The following is a 19,999-nucleotide window of genomic DNA, read 5'->3' as shown; positions in this document are numbered from 1 at the left end:
CCTAAGCAAAATGAGGCTATAGATTCAAAAGAAACGAGTACTAAAATTTTCGGACCAAGAAAACACTAGGTAAGCTAGCAACAGAAATCAATAAAACATGAACTGGTATATTTCTGGAACATGGAATTAATACACCAAATCTTATAGAGACTAGAAGCCATCTAAATTACATGCACTCAGGCGTTTCACTAATTTGTGACTGTGAGACTCATCTTAATTGCTAATCCCATTAATTCATTTTGTAAAGAGTTTAAGTCATATACATGGTCATTAGCAGGTGACCTGTCTTATTTTCAAGATTATAAATTTACAATTTAAGGAAGCTTACATGTAAATATCTTTTAATTTATATGACCTGATAGTATAAAAAATTCTTTACAAATACCTGTATGTTCACATGATTTAATGGCCTAAAACTCCGACATGTAAGTCTAGTCGATATAGCATTAAGTGTTTAACTAATATTATTAATTAGATCATCTGAGGAGGAAAAAGATACCGTCTACGGTAAGTTCATCTAGTAACCTGAAAAATAAAGCACTAGAATATATATGTTCAAATACACTCAGAGCTTAAATTAAAATACTGCGAGGTTATATAAGTTATATCCAGCAGGAAAAGGAAAACTCAGTATATTACAATGCATGTCGAGCTTAACCATAGTAGAAAATTAAAAGAAAGGATCAAAAGAAAGCTCGAAAATAGATTTAAGTTCATCCCAATTCCCATGCTCTAACCACTCATTAAAGTCGAGAGGACTATTCGAATTGGATGCAGTTGCAACAGTAGAGATCGATAGCATACTTTCATCATTTGCAGATCCTGAGCTTTGTTGCCCTACGTTTAACAGCTGCTTATTTTCAACATGATCACTACAGGTATTCTGTTTGACCACATGAGGTGTGCTAAAACTGATGTAAATCTGAGAACTTTTTGAAGAATCAATATTGCTGCTGCATATTTTGGGCTGCGGCGTTGCTGCTGCTACTTTCCAATCTGGTATAAATTTTCGATATGAAGCATTTCGTTTCAAGATACGACAAAGAGTCCATGCTTCCTGGAAAGAGATTTTCAATTTAATTCATGCATGTAGAATTATATATTAATTGTAGATAAAATTATATTTTATTTAATAGCATGGTACCAGATTGACAGTATTGTCATATAATACAATATGATATTAGAGATTCTGATATTAGAATAGATTATGATAAGCTTGATTACTTATACGTCAGGCAACAAAAATGCTGGCATGCTTATAAGTTTATATCCTCGTAAACTATCAAAATTACGGAATGAGAGATGATTATTTAGCTTAAGAAAATATATCGATTAATAACAACTATATATCCCATCTTGGCAAACTTAATTCTGAAGATTTAGATTCCGTTGATAAACAAAAGTGAATTAGTATGATAGCATGTTTAGCCAAACTTCTAAAATAAGTTTAGTTTCAAATGTTTCTTTTTGTAAAGTGCTTTTGGTATCTTCGTTTGAACCAAAAAAGAAAGTGAGAAACATGTTGTGTTTAGTTAAATAATTAAAAAAATATTTTTAGACAACAATTAGTGTTTGACCAAACCTTGTAAAAAGTATTTTTTTTAAAAGTGATTTTCCCACAAGTGATTTGGAAAGAAGCCACGTACTTTTTTTTTGCTTCTCAAAGATTATTTTTGCTTCTACTTAAAAACACTTTTTCCTTCTAATTAAAAAGCTTGGTCAAACACGGTTAGTTTAGTTGGGAAAAAAGCACTTTTGGCAACCAAAAAAAGAAGCTTGGCCATTTAACTATTATTTAACATTCTTAAATCAAACTAAGACACGTAAAATGAAACGAAACGAGTAGTATGAATTTTGAAGTTTCTTACAGCTTCTTGAGCAATGGTGTTAGCTGAATGAAGGTTTGGAAGACGAAACTCGTGCATCATCCACTCAGTTTTTGTGCCTTTTCCAGCACTGCCTCTGTAATATACCAATGATTTCTTTAGTCCTATGACTTCTCCTTTACTGTAAATAGATTTATCAATACCGGTTGCCTTCCAAAATCCAGAACCCGCCGTCACTCTGTTAGGTCTTACACTGTTCTTGTATTTTCTTCCCCTTTTGCAATAGTAGTACCATTCATTTTCTCCCTTGTTACTAGCCTCTGAAACATCCAGATAATTAAACGACTCGTTAAAAGTACGTATACAATGATATTCAGTGCTAAAAGGTCAAACGCTTTTTGTGCATGTGCTGCCTCTTCAATTCTCTACTACAATTTGCATGTCGAAGTAGACACATATTTTTGACATATCCAAATTAAATAAACGACTCTAAATTTATAGCATATATAAAACCTTTTAGAAAATCTTTACATGCAAATGTGTAATTTTAAACAAATCTTCTTCTGTCCTGATCATATATATATATATATATATATAGAAGTACGTACTAGTTCTAAATTCAAAACCAATGACGAGTATATATATATATTTGTTGGATAGTTGTAATAATTCTTAACTCTTTTCTTTTTTCTATCGTGTCTAATATTACAATTTTTAACCACAGAGGCTCTCTCAAATATTTACAAAATATACGTGTTAGATCATGAGGTTCAAACCTCTGACCTCTTAGAGTAAAATTAGGAACATAACCAACACACCATAACGTAACTTTGTGCCAAATGATGTCATTTTTTTCTACGTATCCGTTTCCTCACACTATTAATACATATATTTAGTAAAATTTTCCGACGAAACGGTGTTATGATATTTTTGTTACATCAAACACACACCCTAAACATCTATTATACTTTTTTTTTTAGGTCATATTTTCTTTAAGAAAAACCTAGAGAAATGAAAGAAGCAAAACGGAACTGTAAAACAAATTAAAGAAATTAAGAGAGAGTAATAAGTAGACATACGAGGCAGATCCCAAGGGTCATATTTGTAGATGTCCATCTGTTTGATAAGTTGTAAACCGATCGGTCTTTTCTCAACTTTCCTTCGAAGGTAAAACCCAACAAGCTCTTCATCTGTCGGATGAAACCGAAACCCTGGAAGTGGAACATCTTCGTCTTCTTCTTCTCGTAAGCCCAGGGGGGACACTGGTGCTATGTCTGCTGATTCAATCTGCCGATTAAAGGATGAGTCCGAAGAAGAAGAGGAAGATAATTATAAATTGGTGGCCCGTGTATGGGCCGGCGTCACCGTACAAGAAGTATATATATATATATATATATATATATATATAAAGAAGATGATGTAAATTAATTAATTAAGGAGGCTCAAGACTGTGTGTTCCTTTAATTTGGTCAAAGTCATGAGGATTGACTTTGTTGTTTCAGGGGCAAAAGGTCTTTGAATGGACGGAGTCTTTGTATATATGAGTGATCACCCATTGACTTAAAATACAGGAAAACCCAAAAGGACAACAATTTAGTATATTATAAAACTTATAGAAGAGGGTAAAGACTTTTTCCTTAGTAGAAATATCATCTACGCGAAGGAACCTTCTTCTTTATCTTCCCTCCCACTTGGAAAAAAATTGAAATTATTGTCAAGTAAACAAAAACTAAGTGAATGATTATAATGAGGAGAGAGAATCTATTTCAAAATGAGGCCAAATTTGAGACTCGACTCTATATATTGCATGATAATGCGTGAGGCATTACTACTATATATGGTAGCCATTCGAACCACATAACAAATGATCTTAAAATCTTAATTTTACACAAATAGCCGTCTATATTCACTATTTACTTTTTCTAATCATATACATAGATTATACGTTGATTATATACAATTATACACATATAATACACAAATTATGCATATATTATAGGCCAAAATCTTAGATAGCCCCTTAAACTTGGCGCGTTTTGTAAAATAAACATATAAACTTATGGGGTGACCAGATAGATACTTGAACTCATCCAAAGTGTAATTTTTAAACACCCTCTTTATGTTAGACTTTGTGCGTGAGGTCCAAATGCCACTTACATGGCAAATGAACGAATAATATGTTAACACATGTATTTTCTTTTCCATGTAAGCAAATAATAGTCTAAAACCAAATAATACCTTTCATTTGTTCATCTTCTCTCTCTGAGACCCAACTCTCATCTCATTCCCTACCTAATTTATATCACAGTTCTTGTAATTCTAAAGTTAAATTTCATCCAAACTTCAGCAAAATCAAAAGGAAATCATGTAAAGGTGGAGATTTTATTTTATGATGGAAAATCATCGTCAACTTGTCTGGAGAAGGGAGATAACGAGTTAGAGAGGAAAATATATGGAAGCATCTACTGTGATTTAAGAGAGATGTAAAAGAAAACACATCAAATGACCACTGAAATATTTTGGCTTCGATGGTGTTTTCAGCTATGGAAAAGAGGAATATTAGGGGTTAGGGCTTTTTTTAATCATTGGGGAAAAGTAGTGTTGGGTATGGGTTATATAAAGAGGAATTTTTTACTGTTAATTTTCTGATTCAACAGCTTTAAAATAGCTATCACGCGCTCATCAGTAAAGATACAACACGCGGTATGCCAGGTTGGACATAGGTATTTAAAAATTACACTTTGGACGAGTTCAAGTGTCTATCTGGTCACCCCATAAGTTTATATGTTTATTTTACAAAACATGCCAAGTTTAAGGGGCTAACTAAGATTTTGCTGACTATTTTTAATCTAAGCGGTTGGGTGAACGGCTATTTGGGTTAATTCTTCAACATGGGTATAAAATCTATCAGATTGGAGGCATTTGAAATTATGGATTTTTAATGTGAAGTCTTTATTATACTAGTAATTATATTTAACAGGCACAAATTTTAAAACAGTCGGAAGGTCATTCAGATATTTATCTTAGTGCGTGGGACTTTAACATCATCTGAAGCGTTGTAACCTCTCAAGTTTTGACCTTAGTTTCAAACCTCAACACAATGCAAGATGATCACTCACTCTTGGAATTTCATTACATAAACACAAATTATTAGAAACTTCTTTATTTTTGGAGGAGACTAATAATATATAGACGCAATCATCGAAAAGTATATAGATATAAATCAAAACATACGAAACCTAATATTGCTTTAATTTGCATGAAAAGTAAGGTGACATATATATGGATCATGACTTGGGGTAGTGTCGTTTATTCAAAGTAATGGGATAATTGACTTTGATGTTTGAGAGCCGAGAGATTTTTTCCTGAAATGGTACAAGTCTTTAGTCTTCTAGTAGCCATATATCATGAATTTATTAGTTTTAAAAAAACTTCTTTAGTTTCTTTTTTTTATATATATATATATATATATATATATATATATATATATATATATATATATATATATATATATAAAAGCATGAAAATTCAAAAGATAAAGTTAAATTATATAAATGTCCTTCTAACATTAAAATACCCTAATTGGAAAAAAGAAAGAAAACCTACGGTTGGCAACATCCCAAACGAAAAGGTGCTACAAGAATTAACGAAACGGTGGCAGCCTTTTGTTTGGCAGAATGCATCTCTGCTTCGTAACATCTAAAAGAGAACCATGCAAATTTTAGGGAAACAAAGCGGTTAAAGTAGCTTATAAGCATCTTTTGACTTATTTACGCATTTGGTAAATACACAAAATGCTTATAAGTCAAATGCTCATAAGCTAAAATCAGCCATAAGTCATAAGTTGGTCACCCCCAACTTATGACTTTTTAACTGATAAGTACTTTTAGTTTGACCAAAACTTTTATTAGTTTATCCTTAATAATATTTTCTAATTCACAAAATAATTTTTCCAAAATAAATTTTCTAACTTTCTTTTCATTCCATATTCATTGTTCATCTTTTTCTTTACAAAGAAACTTTTTAATTTATAATCTTTTGTAAAGTTTTTAAGGATATTTTAGTCATTTTAAAAAAAGAACAACTTATCAGCACTTTTATACCAAACACATCAACTGCTTATTATCAGTTTCAGCACGTCTATCCAAACACGTAAATGCTTATTTAAAAATCAATTCCAATACTTAAAAATATTTTTCAGCACTTCAAACTTATCAGCTATTTACAACGGGCTTATAATTTCAGGTGGATGACTAAAAGCAATTGGTGGGGAAGTTAACAACGAGTTCCCATGAACCGAACTCGCTTCCATCAGTTGAATCCCCTAGCAGCGTAAGTTCAGAAAGGAAATCTTGCTAACTTTAAAGTTGTTTGCTTAGGAAATTCATGTAACCATAAATCTGGTTCCTCTTGAATTTCTCTTTTACGTTTCCTTCATGATTCAATTTATCTTTTAATCAATGGTCAATTAGAAACTCTGCAGCGTGAATTTGGCATAGCATACTGACACCGAGTTGAAAAAGGGGAAAGATTATTGTAGGTTGATGTCAATTTATAAGTGGTTTTAAGGATATGTGATTTAATTTGATACAAGACGACAAATCAGATTACAATTGAAATAAGTAATGGATAAGTAAATGCTAACCACACAAGTTGAACAGTCTTAGCCTAGGAAGGTTTGACACCCTCGAGCCAAAGATGCTTTTATTGATATCAGAACAGAAACAACAAGAGAGTCACAAGAACTTGACGAGAATAATAATATATTTCTTTTGGGATGCGTGTTACCATGTGCTCTACAAGTAACCGGACCCCTGTTATATAGTAGGGGAGTCTTATTTTAGGTACAATTCTATAAAAGGTAATAATCTCCTGGTTTGCTGATTTGCCGGTTCCCTACTGATACGTGATAAGATTCCCGCCGCGATATCTCACCGGTTACGGATATTTCGGCCTTCCGTTATTTTGGTCTTCTATTGGTTATACCGACAATGTTTCCTCGAGCTTACTCGGGGTCGGGGTCGATTCCGGGATCATGGACTCAATGTTCTCTAGGACGGACGTTCTGACCTCGTGTTCTGGTTTGACGAGACTCGGGGTCGATCCTCGACTCTTCTCATTCCGAGTCCGATCTGTCATGTAATAATCAAGCCCGATTTCGATTGTATACACTCAGTTAATGTCACGACCCAAACCGATGGGTCGCGACGGGCACCCGATACCTTACTCAACCGAATCCCAACGTAACATATCTTTCTTATTAAATCATCATAGGTATGTGTGCCAGAATGAGTGTCATAAGATAAACAGAGTAAACATGAGGAAACCCCCGACATAGAATAACCCAACCTGATATAGAAACTCATACCTGTGACATACAAGCCTATAAGGCCAATGTGATCCATTATATACTTAAAACATAGGCCGACGGGGTCATACAAGTATCCGTATACATGATATCTTTCTACAAGCCTCTAAGAGTACATACTTATCATAAAGGTCGGGACACGGCTCCGCCATACCAATCAATATATATCCTAATCATACTGACCAAATAAGCAACTCCGGAGCAAATGGAGCACACCAATACCCTCCGCTGAGCTGATAGCCCACTTGAAGGACTCTCAACCTATCTATCGGGACCTGCAGGCATGAAACGCAGCGTCCCCAGGCAAAAGGGACGTCAGTACAAATAAAGTACCGAGTATGTAAGGAATGAACATCAGTAAATAAAAGTCATGAGAGAAACATTGAGTAAAGAACTCGACATGTAAGTCTGAGTTAGCTCTGTAAATTATTTAATATTTACAATGTCATGCATATGCGTATAAATATCCTACCATGCATAGGTATATGCGTTCATAACATCATCAAATCTTTGAGGGTATCCCATCATATTATCTCGGCCACTTTGGGCAAATCATCAAGGTATACCAGCTGATCAGGTGGTGGTGCGTATATAACGTCGTAACCTTTTCCTATATCCCATATATATATAATATACGCGTATATAACGCCATCTGGTCATGGGTCAATATACATGTATAAATGCATGAAATGCATAAGAAGTGCGTTAATAAGATTTCTCAGAATGTCACAAGATCAATATGCCTTTGATTAATATCATAAAATAAACTTTATCAACTTACATATTTTCTGAGACCCATGAACAAATGATAAAACAATAGCACACATGAGGAATCAATAACATAGGCACTTCTAGTATTTCTATGAATAGAGTCATTTATGAAAGTTATGCATTTGTTCGTTTCGTTTGTGACGTATGGATCATGCCAAAAGGAAAGAAGGGATAGCCTTAACATACTTGAGTCGATTCTCTTGACAATCCCTCTAACACATCTTTTGCGAAAATACGCAACGGCGGATCGAGGTAAGGAAAAATCCGTATGATATTCTTGAGAAAGATTATACCGTACTCCCTTCGAATCGTAAATCCCACATGCTTGAGGCAATCACGTTGCTATTGCAACAATACCTTTGCTGAAGATTTCTTCTTTAAGATGAGCAACTCAATTGTGAATTAGAAAGGTTGTCTTTAACCTTTAGGTGTGTCCCACGTCAGGGGTTGACTAAGCCACCAATTTCTCATAAGGTGCCACATTACTCTATGACTTAAAGAGTCATATTTAACTAATGCTCTTGGCTGCTGCGTTGGGGCTGTTAAGGTATTATCCATAATTTCTTAATTACATGGTTAATCTTCCGTTAAATTAATAATTAACTAATTACTCATATAATTAAGAATGATCTCTAATTACTTAAAATACTACTCACTTTTAATACACTTTATACATCTTACTATCATGGTCATGTGGTACCTTGTATGACACTAGTTCATAAATATGGGGTATTATAGCTTGGACCGTATTTTATCTCAAAACGACAACCTTCAACGAAACTCTTTTTCTTCAATTTGCTTACTCTCTCATCTTTACTAATTTACTCATCACTTGTTTGAAATCACATAATGCTTATAATCTCAAAATAATCTCATTTCCGAACTTACGTCGATTAACTTACGACGAAACTTTAACATACGAAAATGCGGGATGTAATATTTTATTTTCGAGCTTATATCAATTTACTTATGGCGTACTTTCGCGTACGAAAATATGGGGTGTAACAGTTAAACCATATATTCTATGATCCTTTGATCAATCGAGAGCAGAGCATCTAGAGGAAAATTTTAAACCAATAAAGGAAGAAATCAAAGAATATCAATAGATTACAGGGGGTAAAGGAAGGCTCACATTGGAAGCAATTATCGTGAGACCAGTGGTACTCAAACTTTCGCCCTGCAGTTGAAATTGTGACCATTCTAATTAGTTATTAATATAAGAAAGAGTATTTTTTTTTGTTTCTATCATACTATAGGGAAAAATTGCACACAACCGAACAAGCACCATGCCAATATTTTCTCTCAACTTAATGGAGTACCACATATCCTCACTTTCACTATAGATTTTATATTATGACACAAACTAATATGTAGGAATATTGAGATAACTTGCAAAGAAATAACAATTTATACTTGGCATTACATGAATGGAAACAGAGACACCAACCATACTCCAAACTTAGAATTAGTGATCCACTACTATGGATTTATGTTCATCTCTCGCGGTTTATTGTAGGACTTTTTTGCAATTTTTTTAAAAAAAAGACTGAATAAGAACCAAGCCTTTTGCAACCATGTCATGAGGTAGACATAAACCTTTCCCGGCAGCCGGCACAATGTAATGCGTTTTGGCATAAAAAAATTCACTACAAGGTGATGACTGAAATCTTATTTCTACAAATGTTAAGATAGATGTTACACATGAAAATGGCACTTGGAATATTTGAAGTGTGGATATACTTGGCTTAGGATTAAAAGTTCATACTAGACTTAATGTCTGATATTATTTTGAAGAATTAGCTAGAAGTGCACGCAAGGTTAATGAAAACTACAAACGAACTTTTTATTTTGCGTATTTTTTTATGGCACTAAAGTTTTCATGTAGCATATATGGTAGTTGCTATGCTAATTATACAGTCACAATGAGTTTTTGTTTAAAGCCTTAAATTCCTGGATAAAGTCTACGCTAATTATCATCCAAATATTTTGAAAAGAATACCTCTAGCGAATAGTCTGCTTCATTAGTGGATAAATATATAGAAAATAAATAAGAGTATTGGCCTATGGAGCCAATTGTATTTTTGCCATAACTTAGAAGGAATGATCTAATTCTATTGATCCATGCACCTTTCAAAAGATGATTGTGTACTCTTACACTTTGATAAGTTAAATATTTTCGATGTGTGTGATGTTGCTTACTACTTTTGATTTATTAGATATTAGTTCTTGACTACTTTTCACAGAATTTTAATATTCTCAATTTTATAATGTCTAATCTTTCTAATTTGGGTAAGTTTTGTACGGAAAGAAAAATATTTTGATGAAGATTTTTGTGAGAAATATTTTACTTAAATCTTTATTTTAATAAAATTATTATTTTATAAAATTATAGCTTAACATACACGTGCAACGCACGTGACAAGAAACTAGTATATATATAAGAAATTTTCTTATAAGGGTGTAGACGAAGATGAGAATTCCACGGATATATATTAGGAAGGGAACTATAACATGTGAAACAATTTGAGATACCGACTTCGAAAGATTTGTTTGAATTGGTATTTATGTTATTGCACGCTTTTAAGAAGAGTAGAAACTTATAATACCACAAGTCGGGTGGATCTAGAGTTTATTAGTTGATGCAAATCTAGTAGTTTTTTTTACTCTAATCTTGTATTTTTATTAAATATCTATAAATATTTTCTTATGATATACACACCCTCATAGTTAGTTATGTTTGTTATGATTAGTTGTTATTAGCTTAGCTGTCATTAGCTGTATAATTATTCTTAGTTAGTTAAGTAGTTAGACACTTGTATATATATTTAACTGACGAGAGTAATGAAATAGACGGTTATCATTTTCTTCCCAACTCTTCTGCATATTCTCTCGAAGTTTCCGCCATTGAAGAGCTTACTAGCTCAAGCTGCATCTCACTGATTCTCTAGTATTTTGACATGGTATCAGAGCGGGCGATGAAGATGAAGCACGTGAACTGATTTCGATTAGCAATCTCGTTAAGTTTCGTGAATCGATTGTGAATTCCTTTTTCAATTATTTCATTTCATCAATGGCAGAGTCGACAATTCCTTATATACATCCGCTATACCTTGGTCAATCTGATACACCAGGAGTAGTTCTAATTCTAGTAAAACTTGCAGGATCTAAGAATTACAGTCTCTGGAGCAGGACAATGAAGATTGCTCTTCTAGGGAAGCGAAAACTAGGTTTTGTAACTGGTACCTATACAAAGGAGTCGTGCACGGTAGAATTGCATGAACAATGAGAGACTTGTGATCAATTGTTCTTTCATGGCTAATGAATACTGTATCCACTGAGCTTCTTAGTGGAATTGCTTATACATCCAATGCACACCTTGTTTGGGAAGATTTGACAGAGAGATTTGACAAGATTCATCGCATGAGGATCTTTTAATTACATAGAGCCATAGCTACTCTAGAACAAGGTACTGACTCTGTCTCAATCTATTTCACTAAGCTGAAGAGCCTTTGGAATGAATACGATGCCCTAGCACCTACTCCCAATTCAAAAGAGTATGTTAAACATCTTCAGCAACAAAGGCTATTGCAATTCCTTAATGGCTTAAATGATTCTTATGGCCAAGCTAGAAGACAAATTCTATTGAAATCTGAAGAGCCTTCTATTGACCAAGCTTATGCCATGGTAATTGAGGATGAGTCACAACATGCTTATAGTTTTGGTTCTGTGAATGATAAAACTGATCCAATTGCTATGCAAATTGGTAAGAATCAGAATTACAGAGGTAAGAAACCATTCCAATAGTGTGGACTTAAAGGGCATACAAAGGAAAATTGCTATAAAATTATTGGTTACCCGGAGGATTTTAAGGGAAACAAAAAGTTCAATACTGCTAACAATACTAGGAACCAATATGGTCGTGGGAATGGTAATCATAGAGGGCAATTCGGTTGTGGTACTCAACAGCCCTTTAATGCTGCTAACAATGCTTCTGCTTCAGCACAAGGCACTTCAGAAAGCGATCTGCAAAGTACTCTTGCTGGGAAGGGACCATACTTCACTGAGGAGCAGTACATGCAGATTCTAGGATTGCTGAACAAAGAAACTGGTGATAGTTAAGCCAATAGTCAAGCTAACATGGCAGGTATGGCTGCTAGTTTGATGTCACACATAATCACAAAAGACTAGATCATAGATTATGGTACAACTCACCACATAGCAGCTACTGAAAAATTATTAAATGATGATCCTAAGACTAAGAAGTCATATGAGGACAAAGTTAATTTACCAACAGGGGATAAAGTTAGAATTTTTATTATTGGTCAAGCATTTCTATTTGAATGAGAAGCAGTGGACAATGTGCTTTATATTCCTAACTTCAAATTCAATATGTTATCAATCTCCAAGCTAACTAGGCAGCTCTCATGTTCTGTGAATTTTCCCCTGATTTTGTATTGTTTCAGGACCTCTACAATGGCAGGGTAAAGGGGATTAGTAGAGAAGATATTGTACTGTACATATACAAGTGAATACGAGACATCAATAAGGAGAAGATACATGGCTTAGTAGTACCTACAACAGAAGGAGATTGCAACCTTTGGTACATGAGACTTGGCCACCCTTCAGCTGGAGCAATAAAGACTATGGGGTTAGGAAGAGTTATAAATAATGAATTGTTGAATAAATGTATTGTGTGCCCATTGTCCAAGCAGGCTAGACTAACATTTTCCACTAGTGAGTCTAGAACTGAATGTCCATTGTCTCTTGTTCATATGAACCTCTAAGACATTACAATGTTGCTATATTTGATAAAAATACTACTTCTTAACTGTTGTGGATAATTTTAGTAGATATTCATGGGTATACTTACAACAGCTTAAATCAGAAGCAATAGTTGCTATCAAAAATTTCTTGCAGATGGTAAAGAACCAATTCGCAACAATGGTAAAGGTCTTGAGATATGATAATGGCATAGAGTTTTTTAATTCTCAGTGTAATGAACTTTTACAAAACCTTGGAGTAATACATCAAAGCAGTTGTACTCACACTACAACAAAATAGTGATGTGGAGAGGAAGCACATGCACATACTAGATATAGCAAGAGCAATAAGATTTCAATCCCATATGCGAATAAAATACTGGGGTACTGGTATCTCTGCAGCAGTGTACCTGATCAACATAACACCATCTTCAGCCATCAAAGGAAAAAGTTCATATGAAATGTTGTATTGCAAACCTCCACTCTTAGGGCATCTGAGAGTGATAAGTTGCCTATGTTATGCTACTATGGCACCCTAGGGTAACAACTTTGCTGCAAGAGCAAAGCCTGCAATGCTCATGGGGTACTCTGAGAGGTAAAAAGGCTATGCGTTGATGGAGTTGGCCTCTAAACAATTCTTTGTTAGCAGGGATGTGGTATTCAGGGAATCAGAGTTTCCTTTTTGTCACGACCCAATTTTTCCTCTGTTTGGGTATCGTGATGGCACTTAGTCTTAGGGACTAGGTAAGCCTAACATTAATTTAAAAAATAATATTATTTAAATAGAATCTCTTACAATTCCCAAAACCGGTAGTACAAGTCATAAGCTCTACAGAGTGTTTGCTAGAAAACCTATAAATACAACTGTTCAGAAATAGGAATAAACAGCGCAAAACGAAAACTTGAAAGTGACTCTGAAGCCTGCGAACGCAGCAGCAGGTTTACCTTGAGTCTCCACATCAACAGTCCACACAGCTAGCTAACGAACAAGTATATGGATCTGCACAAAAATGTGCAAAAATGTAGAATGAGCACACCACATCGGTGCCTAGTAAGTATTAAGACTAACCTCGGTGGAGTAGTGACGAGAAACAGTCAAGATACCCACTGGTCTAATAAACTGAACAGGTATAAGTATATGAACAACAGAAATATGATGTCTACATAAAGATTATGCAATATGGCTCACAATGCAGTAATGGCAATAAGGAAGGAAAAAACAAGTATCAGCGGAATATCATGAAAATGACACAAACAAAGTGAATAGAGCACAACCTAAATCCGGAATCACAAATACAGCAAGGACAAGTAATAACTCGGCAACTACAACTGCCTTTTACATCAGGTTTTAGTCAACACTCCACGAACCTCAGACAAATCACAACTCACGGGTCTCAATACCTGAACTCTAACACTTGGCATCTTGTGCCCTCATAACACCTCATAACTGCACTAACGACTCACATGCCAATAGAGCCATTCTCACAAAGAAGGCAAGTAAACAAGGGTGAGCATCTATGCTCAACAATATCAAGAACACCTCTTATCCGATAAGAGTGCTTAACTACATGTATGCTTGTGCAAGTGTCCTAACATAGTCCATGTCAACAAATAAGCATAAGTAAAAAGAACGGATAACACGTAGAATATTTTCTCGCAGCTTTCACAAGATAAAGCTCACATAGGTACGTATACCACTACATAAATATCAATAACAAGAATGCCCCCAGGCCACACATCAATCCCTGACACAGCCCACCTTGTCTCGCCACATGCGCAACCCACATATACATATATATCCCGCCTTATCACGTCGCATGTGCAAATATCAATAGTAATAATAGCACGGCAGAAACATCATGCAACCCCATAATAACAACCGCATGACAGAAAACTCGTGCATCACAATAACCATAACCGCACGACAGAAACCTCGTGCATCACAACAATAAGTACAACAACAAAAATGACAATAATATAAGGGTACGACAAATAAGTCAACTTAGAAATTCCAAAACTCAAAGAAACGGAGTATCTAATTTACAAGGAATAGCCACAATAGAGAATGCTAGTCATAATAAGAACATCTCAACAAGAAAGGAAATACTATGTAGCAAAGGGTCCACAATATACAGTTCGACAACGAGGGGGCTAACACAAGGTGAAATAATTCCAAATAAGGACAAGTCAACTAAAATATAGGATATCTAACTTCTTTTAAGGTTGGGCAATTAAGAAAGAAGTAAAACAACTTCAATTAAGGATGAACAATTATAGGATGAGATAATAATAATTTCAAATAAAGATAAGCAGTTATGAAAAGATAGCATGACAATAGAGGAGGTAAAATCTTCAGTTAAGTCAAATAAGAGTCAAATAGGCAATAAGAGTGAATCCTGAAGCAATTAATTCTAATTAAAGCATGTAGAGGTGAAACTAGTAAACTTCATACTCAGTGAATATAAGGACCTAAGAATCCTAAAAGGCCAACTTTCCACAAATAAGTCCGAGCACACACTCATCACCTCGCGCACATGGACTACAATCAACATAGAAGACTCAAATCCTAAGGGAAAAATCCCCCACACAAGGTTAGGCAAGATACTTACCTCGAACCAAGCTAAACCAGTCCGTAAGAATGCCTTTTTCTCGATTATTCAACTCTGAATGACCCAAATCTATCCAAACACAATTGCATATCATGAATACAACCATAGTAGACTCATCTAATTAATGAAATAAATACTTTAACAAAAATTCCGAAATTCGCCCTAAAAAGTCGACCCAAGCCCATGTCTCGAAATCAGGTAAAAATTATAAAATACGAACACTCAAGTCTAACCATACTAAAATCATCAAATTTCGATACCATTTCGTCCCTCAAATCGTGATTTTTCATTTTGAAATTTTCTTCAAAAACCACCATTTTCGTCAACTCAAAACACAAATTAAATGATAAAAATAAAGATAAAATCATGGAAATAAATAAATTCTAGGTGAAGAACACTTACCCAATCAATTTGCTTGAAAACCTCACAAGGAATCGCTCAAAACCGAGCTCTACAAGTCAAAATATGATAAAAATGGCCTAACCCTCGATTTGGAAAACTTATATTCTGCCCAGGCCTGAAAGCATCGCGATCGCGGAAGAGGAGTTGCGATCGCGAAGAGTAAATGGCTACTGCCCGGAATTGATGTTGTGCGATCGCGAAGAAGGAAATTAATGGCCCAGGAACTGGGCTACGTGAACACGTGAAACGACATGTGAACGCGAAGAAGGAGAAAGCAGACCTTTGCGATCGCGAATGGAATCACGTGAACGCGAAGAACAATAATTCTTTCTCCACAAATTGCATTACGCAAACGCGAGGGAACAGATGCGAACACGAAGAAGGAGAAGGAAGACCTTCGAGATCGCGAACGTGATCATGCGAACGCGAAGAATAACGAATTCCTCCTCCAAAATTACTCTTCGCGAATGCAAAAGGAAGGGACGTGAACGCGATTAAGGAAACTAGATGACAGAAAACAACAGTTCAAAATAGAAGGAAATGGCCCGTAACCCATCCGAAACACACCCGAGGCCCCCGGGACCCTGTCTAAATACACAAACAAGTTCCATACCCTAACAAGGACTCGCTCGAGGTCTCAAATCACATCGAACAATGCCGAAAATACGAATTGCACCATAAATCGAACTTAAGAACTTTCAAAACTTCTAACTTCGAAAAATCGTGCCGAAACCTATCAAACCAACCCGGAATGACGTCAAATTTTGCAGGCAAGTCCCAAATAACATGACGGAGTTGTTCCAACTCTCGAAATCGTATTGCGACCCTAATATCAAAAAGTCCACTTCCGGTCCAAATCTCTAAAAATTCAACTTTCGCCATTTCAAGCCTAAATCAGCTACAGACCTTAAATTCACAGTCCGGACACGCTCCTAAGTCCAAAATCACCCAAGAGAGCTAACGGAACTGATGGAATTACATTTCGGAGTCGTCTTCATACAATTCCGACTACGGTCAAAATCCTAAGACTTAAGCTTCCGTTTTAGGGACCAAGTATCCCAAATCACTCCGGATTGTCCGGTAACTGAATTAAACCACGCACGCAAGTCAATACACATAATACAAAGCTGCTCAGGGTCTTATGCCACCGATCGGGACTTAAATTCTCAAAACGACCGACCGGGTCGTTACACTTTTGCTTCCATACCACTAGATGATTGTCCAGTAGTTCCTGATCTGAGTATGCAGGCTTCCCAAGACCTACCATCAGATCCAATCTGTATCAGTAGAGACACAACTAATAATGATCTCATAAAGGATCATACATTGGCTACTGACAATCCAGCAGAGCAGGTAGAGGAGACAACTTCCCATGGTGAGGAGGCACTGCCTGAAGACTCACAACATGATCGACATGCAGTCCTCATAGAGTCATTGCAGGACTAACTATCTCAAGAAACCAATGTTCCAACATCACATATACCTCTCAGAAAAAGTACAAGAGAGTTCAAGGAACCTATTTGTATGAATGATTATGTAGCTCCAAGTAAGACATCTAGCAAATATCCAATGGCTAACCACGTGACATATGAATACACTACTCCAACCTATCATAGATATCTAGCAAAATTCTCTACTTTGGTAGAGATACAGACCCTCAAACAGGTAGCCAAGGATGAGAGGTGGATCATAGCCATGCAACAGGAGATTCAAGCCTTAGAAGACAACAAGACTTGGGAGGTAGTTGACTTACGTGAAGGAAAGAATATTGTGGGTTCTAAATAGGTATACAAGATTAAGTATCAAGCCAATGGTGAAGTGGAAAGGCTCAAGGCCAGACTTGTTGCAAAAGGCTATAGACAACAAAAAGGCCTTGATTATCATGATACATTCTCACATGTTGCCAAAATGGTAACAATGAGATTAGTGATTTCCTTGGTAGTTTTAAAAGGCTGGACTCTATACCAAATAGATGTTTATAATGCCTTCCTACAAGGTGATTTATATGAGAAGGTATACGTGGAGTTGCCAGAAGGCTTTAAAAAGCAGGGGGAGAAGAAGGTTTGCAGTCTGCTTAAGTCCATACAGACAATGGAACACTAAGTTGACAGATGCATTACTAGAAGTAGGTTTTTCTCAAAGCAGTCATGACTACTCTTTGTTCACTCTGAGAAAACAGGCTGATGTTGTGGTGATTTTGGTGTATGTGGATGATTTTCTAATTACAGCCAGTAGTGAAGCCTTAATTACTGAAGCAAAACAGGTCTTGCATCAGAAGTTCAAACTCAAGGATTTGGGTGAGCTCAAATATTTCTTAGGCATTTAGGTCCTGAGATCTAAGTCTGGAGTTATCTTGAACCAAAGAAAGTATGTGCTTGAGTTGGTCACTGAATTGGAACTTAGTAGAGCTAAGCCTACTATTACTCCTATAGAATCCAACTTAAGACTCACAACTATGGAGCATGACAAGGCAACAGGTGCTAAGGGAGATTCACTATTACCTGATGCTGGGCTTTATCATAGGCTTATAGGGAAGCTCATGTATGTTACAATCACTAGAGCTGACATCTGCTATGACATTCAGACACTTAGTTAATTCATATAGCAACCCAAAAGGTCTATTGGGAATCTGCTCTTCGAGTGGTCAGATATCTTAAGCATTCACCTGGCCAAGGTGTTTTGTTGAGACCTGGTTCTACAAACGAGCTCAACTGTTGGTGTGTCTCTGATTGGGCAGCCTGCCCCAACACTCGTAAATTTGTCACTGGATATGTCATTAAATTTGGTAGTTCACTTATCTCTTGGAAGTCACAAAGGCAACAAACTGCTTCTAGGAGCTCTGTTGAAGCAGAGTATCGAATCATGGTTTCAGCAGTCGCATAGGTCACTTAGTTGCTTGGCATTTTCAAGGACTTGGGTATAACCATTCATGTTCCTATCACTGTGTTGAGTGATAGTAAGTTAGCCATCCAAATCGTTACCAATCCTATCTTCCATGAACGTACCAAACACATCGAAATTGATTGCCATTTCATTCGTGAAAAGGTCAAAATTGGCATGATCGAGACAGTGTATGTGCACACTAAGGATCAACTAGCAGATTTACTTAAAAAGGGGTTGAGCCAAGCTCAACATTTGCATCTTCTAGGCAAGCTTGGTGTGCTCAACATTCTACACCCTGCAATTTTAGGGGGAGTCGCATGATATACACACGTGGCATAGTTAGTTATAGTTAGTTATGCTTGTTATGCTTAGTTGTCATTAGCTTAGTTGTATAATTATTCTTAGTTGGTTAAGTAGTTAGATACTTGTATATATAGTTAACTGACGAGTGTAATGAGATAGGCTGCTATCATTTTTTCCCCAACTCTTCTGCATATTCTCTCGAAGCTTCCTCCATTGAAGAGCTTGCTAGCTCAAACTACAACTCTCTGATTCTCTAGTATTTTGGCATATTTGATTATAAAACCAGTTATTATTGTAGTATTAATTTTTTTGTAATAGAAACTCATAAATTGCTTCAAATTATAGATCGCCTCTATCACAATTTATTGACATTGTTGGAATAAGAATAAGCATTTTAGCATATGGATATTACAATGTAAATATTTCTTAGGCAGGGTGAGTATTGCTTTGGTTGAATAACCAGCCGTCTAATCGGTGCCAAATATTTGTACTCTGATTAGTTTTGTCTTCTTATTCATGTATTTGCCAAAAATACCTTTGATATAGGCAAGCCACGATAGTATCATGATAGCCTTCATCGACCGCCACGTGTTATTAATAAGATTTCAACAAAGATTTGCCCCAGGTCGAAATGGCCTTATAGTGATGACATGTGTGGTCGAAGAGTCAGCGAAGATCAAGGACATGAAGTCATCATAGATCAGGGTTGAGGTCGAGCATCTTAGACAGAGTTATAACGACTAGTTTTAAGATAGAACACACAAGAGAATATTCTAGTGGATATTCTCTCCACCTGTACTATTAGGGTTTTTAGGAATATATTCCCAATAAATAGAAAGAGACACAATGATAGAGGACAAAAGATATTCACTATTAAGAAAACACATTGACTTTATAAAGAGAATCTGGCCATATCACAAGCATACGAAAACAACCTTTTTACTAAGACTCTTGTCTAACTTTTCCAATTGATCCAAGAACAACCTGAGTGTTCAACGACTCATCAATAATTCATCATTATCAGAAAGAATATCCACAGATCCCACCCCTTTTTGGGTGACTCACATATTTTTGTTT

General features: G+C 35.7%; 1 protein-coding gene across 1 annotated transcript; it reads right to left on the bottom strand.

Annotated features, from left to right (window-relative positions):
• Positions 1-469: 469 nt before the first annotated feature.
• LOC107779323 (transcription factor JUNGBRUNNEN 1-like) lies at positions 470-4,031 on the bottom strand. Its single transcript, XM_016599727.2, has 4 exons — positions 3,984-4,031; positions 2,906-3,113; positions 1,869-2,146; positions 470-1,057 (listed from the first exon to the last, which is right to left on the bottom strand). Exons 1-4 carry the CDS (start codon positions 4,029-4,031, stop codon positions 671-673), a joined length of 921 nt encoding a protein of 306 aa, XP_016455213.2. The 3' UTR covers positions 470-670.
• Between the last annotated feature and the right edge of the window lie 15,968 nt (positions 4,032-19,999).

This window comes from Nicotiana tabacum, chromosome 17 (assembly GCF_000715075.1).
Source record: "Nicotiana tabacum cultivar K326 chromosome 17, ASM71507v2, whole genome shotgun sequence".
NCBI lineage: Eukaryota > Viridiplantae > Streptophyta > Magnoliopsida > Solanales > Solanaceae > Nicotiana > Nicotiana tabacum.
The sequence above is the reverse complement of the archived record's forward strand: the minus strand, read 5'-3'. Positions and strand labels throughout refer to the sequence as shown.

What these genes read in the sequence shown, in the direction of transcription:
- LOC107779323 (XM_016599727.2), bottom strand. Translation starts at nt 4,031, where the DNA reads ATGGAAAAGAAAATACATGTGTTAACATATTATTCGTTCATTTGCCAT. An exon ending in ATTATTCGTTCATTTGCCAT is followed by an intron (nt 3,114 to 3,983) that starts GTAAGTGGCATT and finishes TTTAATCGGCAG; the next exon opens with ATTGAATCAGCAGACATAGC. An exon ending in ACACCATTGCTCAAGAAGCT is followed by an intron (nt 1,058 to 1,868) that starts GTAAGAAACTTC and finishes ATCTCTTTCCAG; the next exon opens with GAAGCATGGACTCTTTGTCG.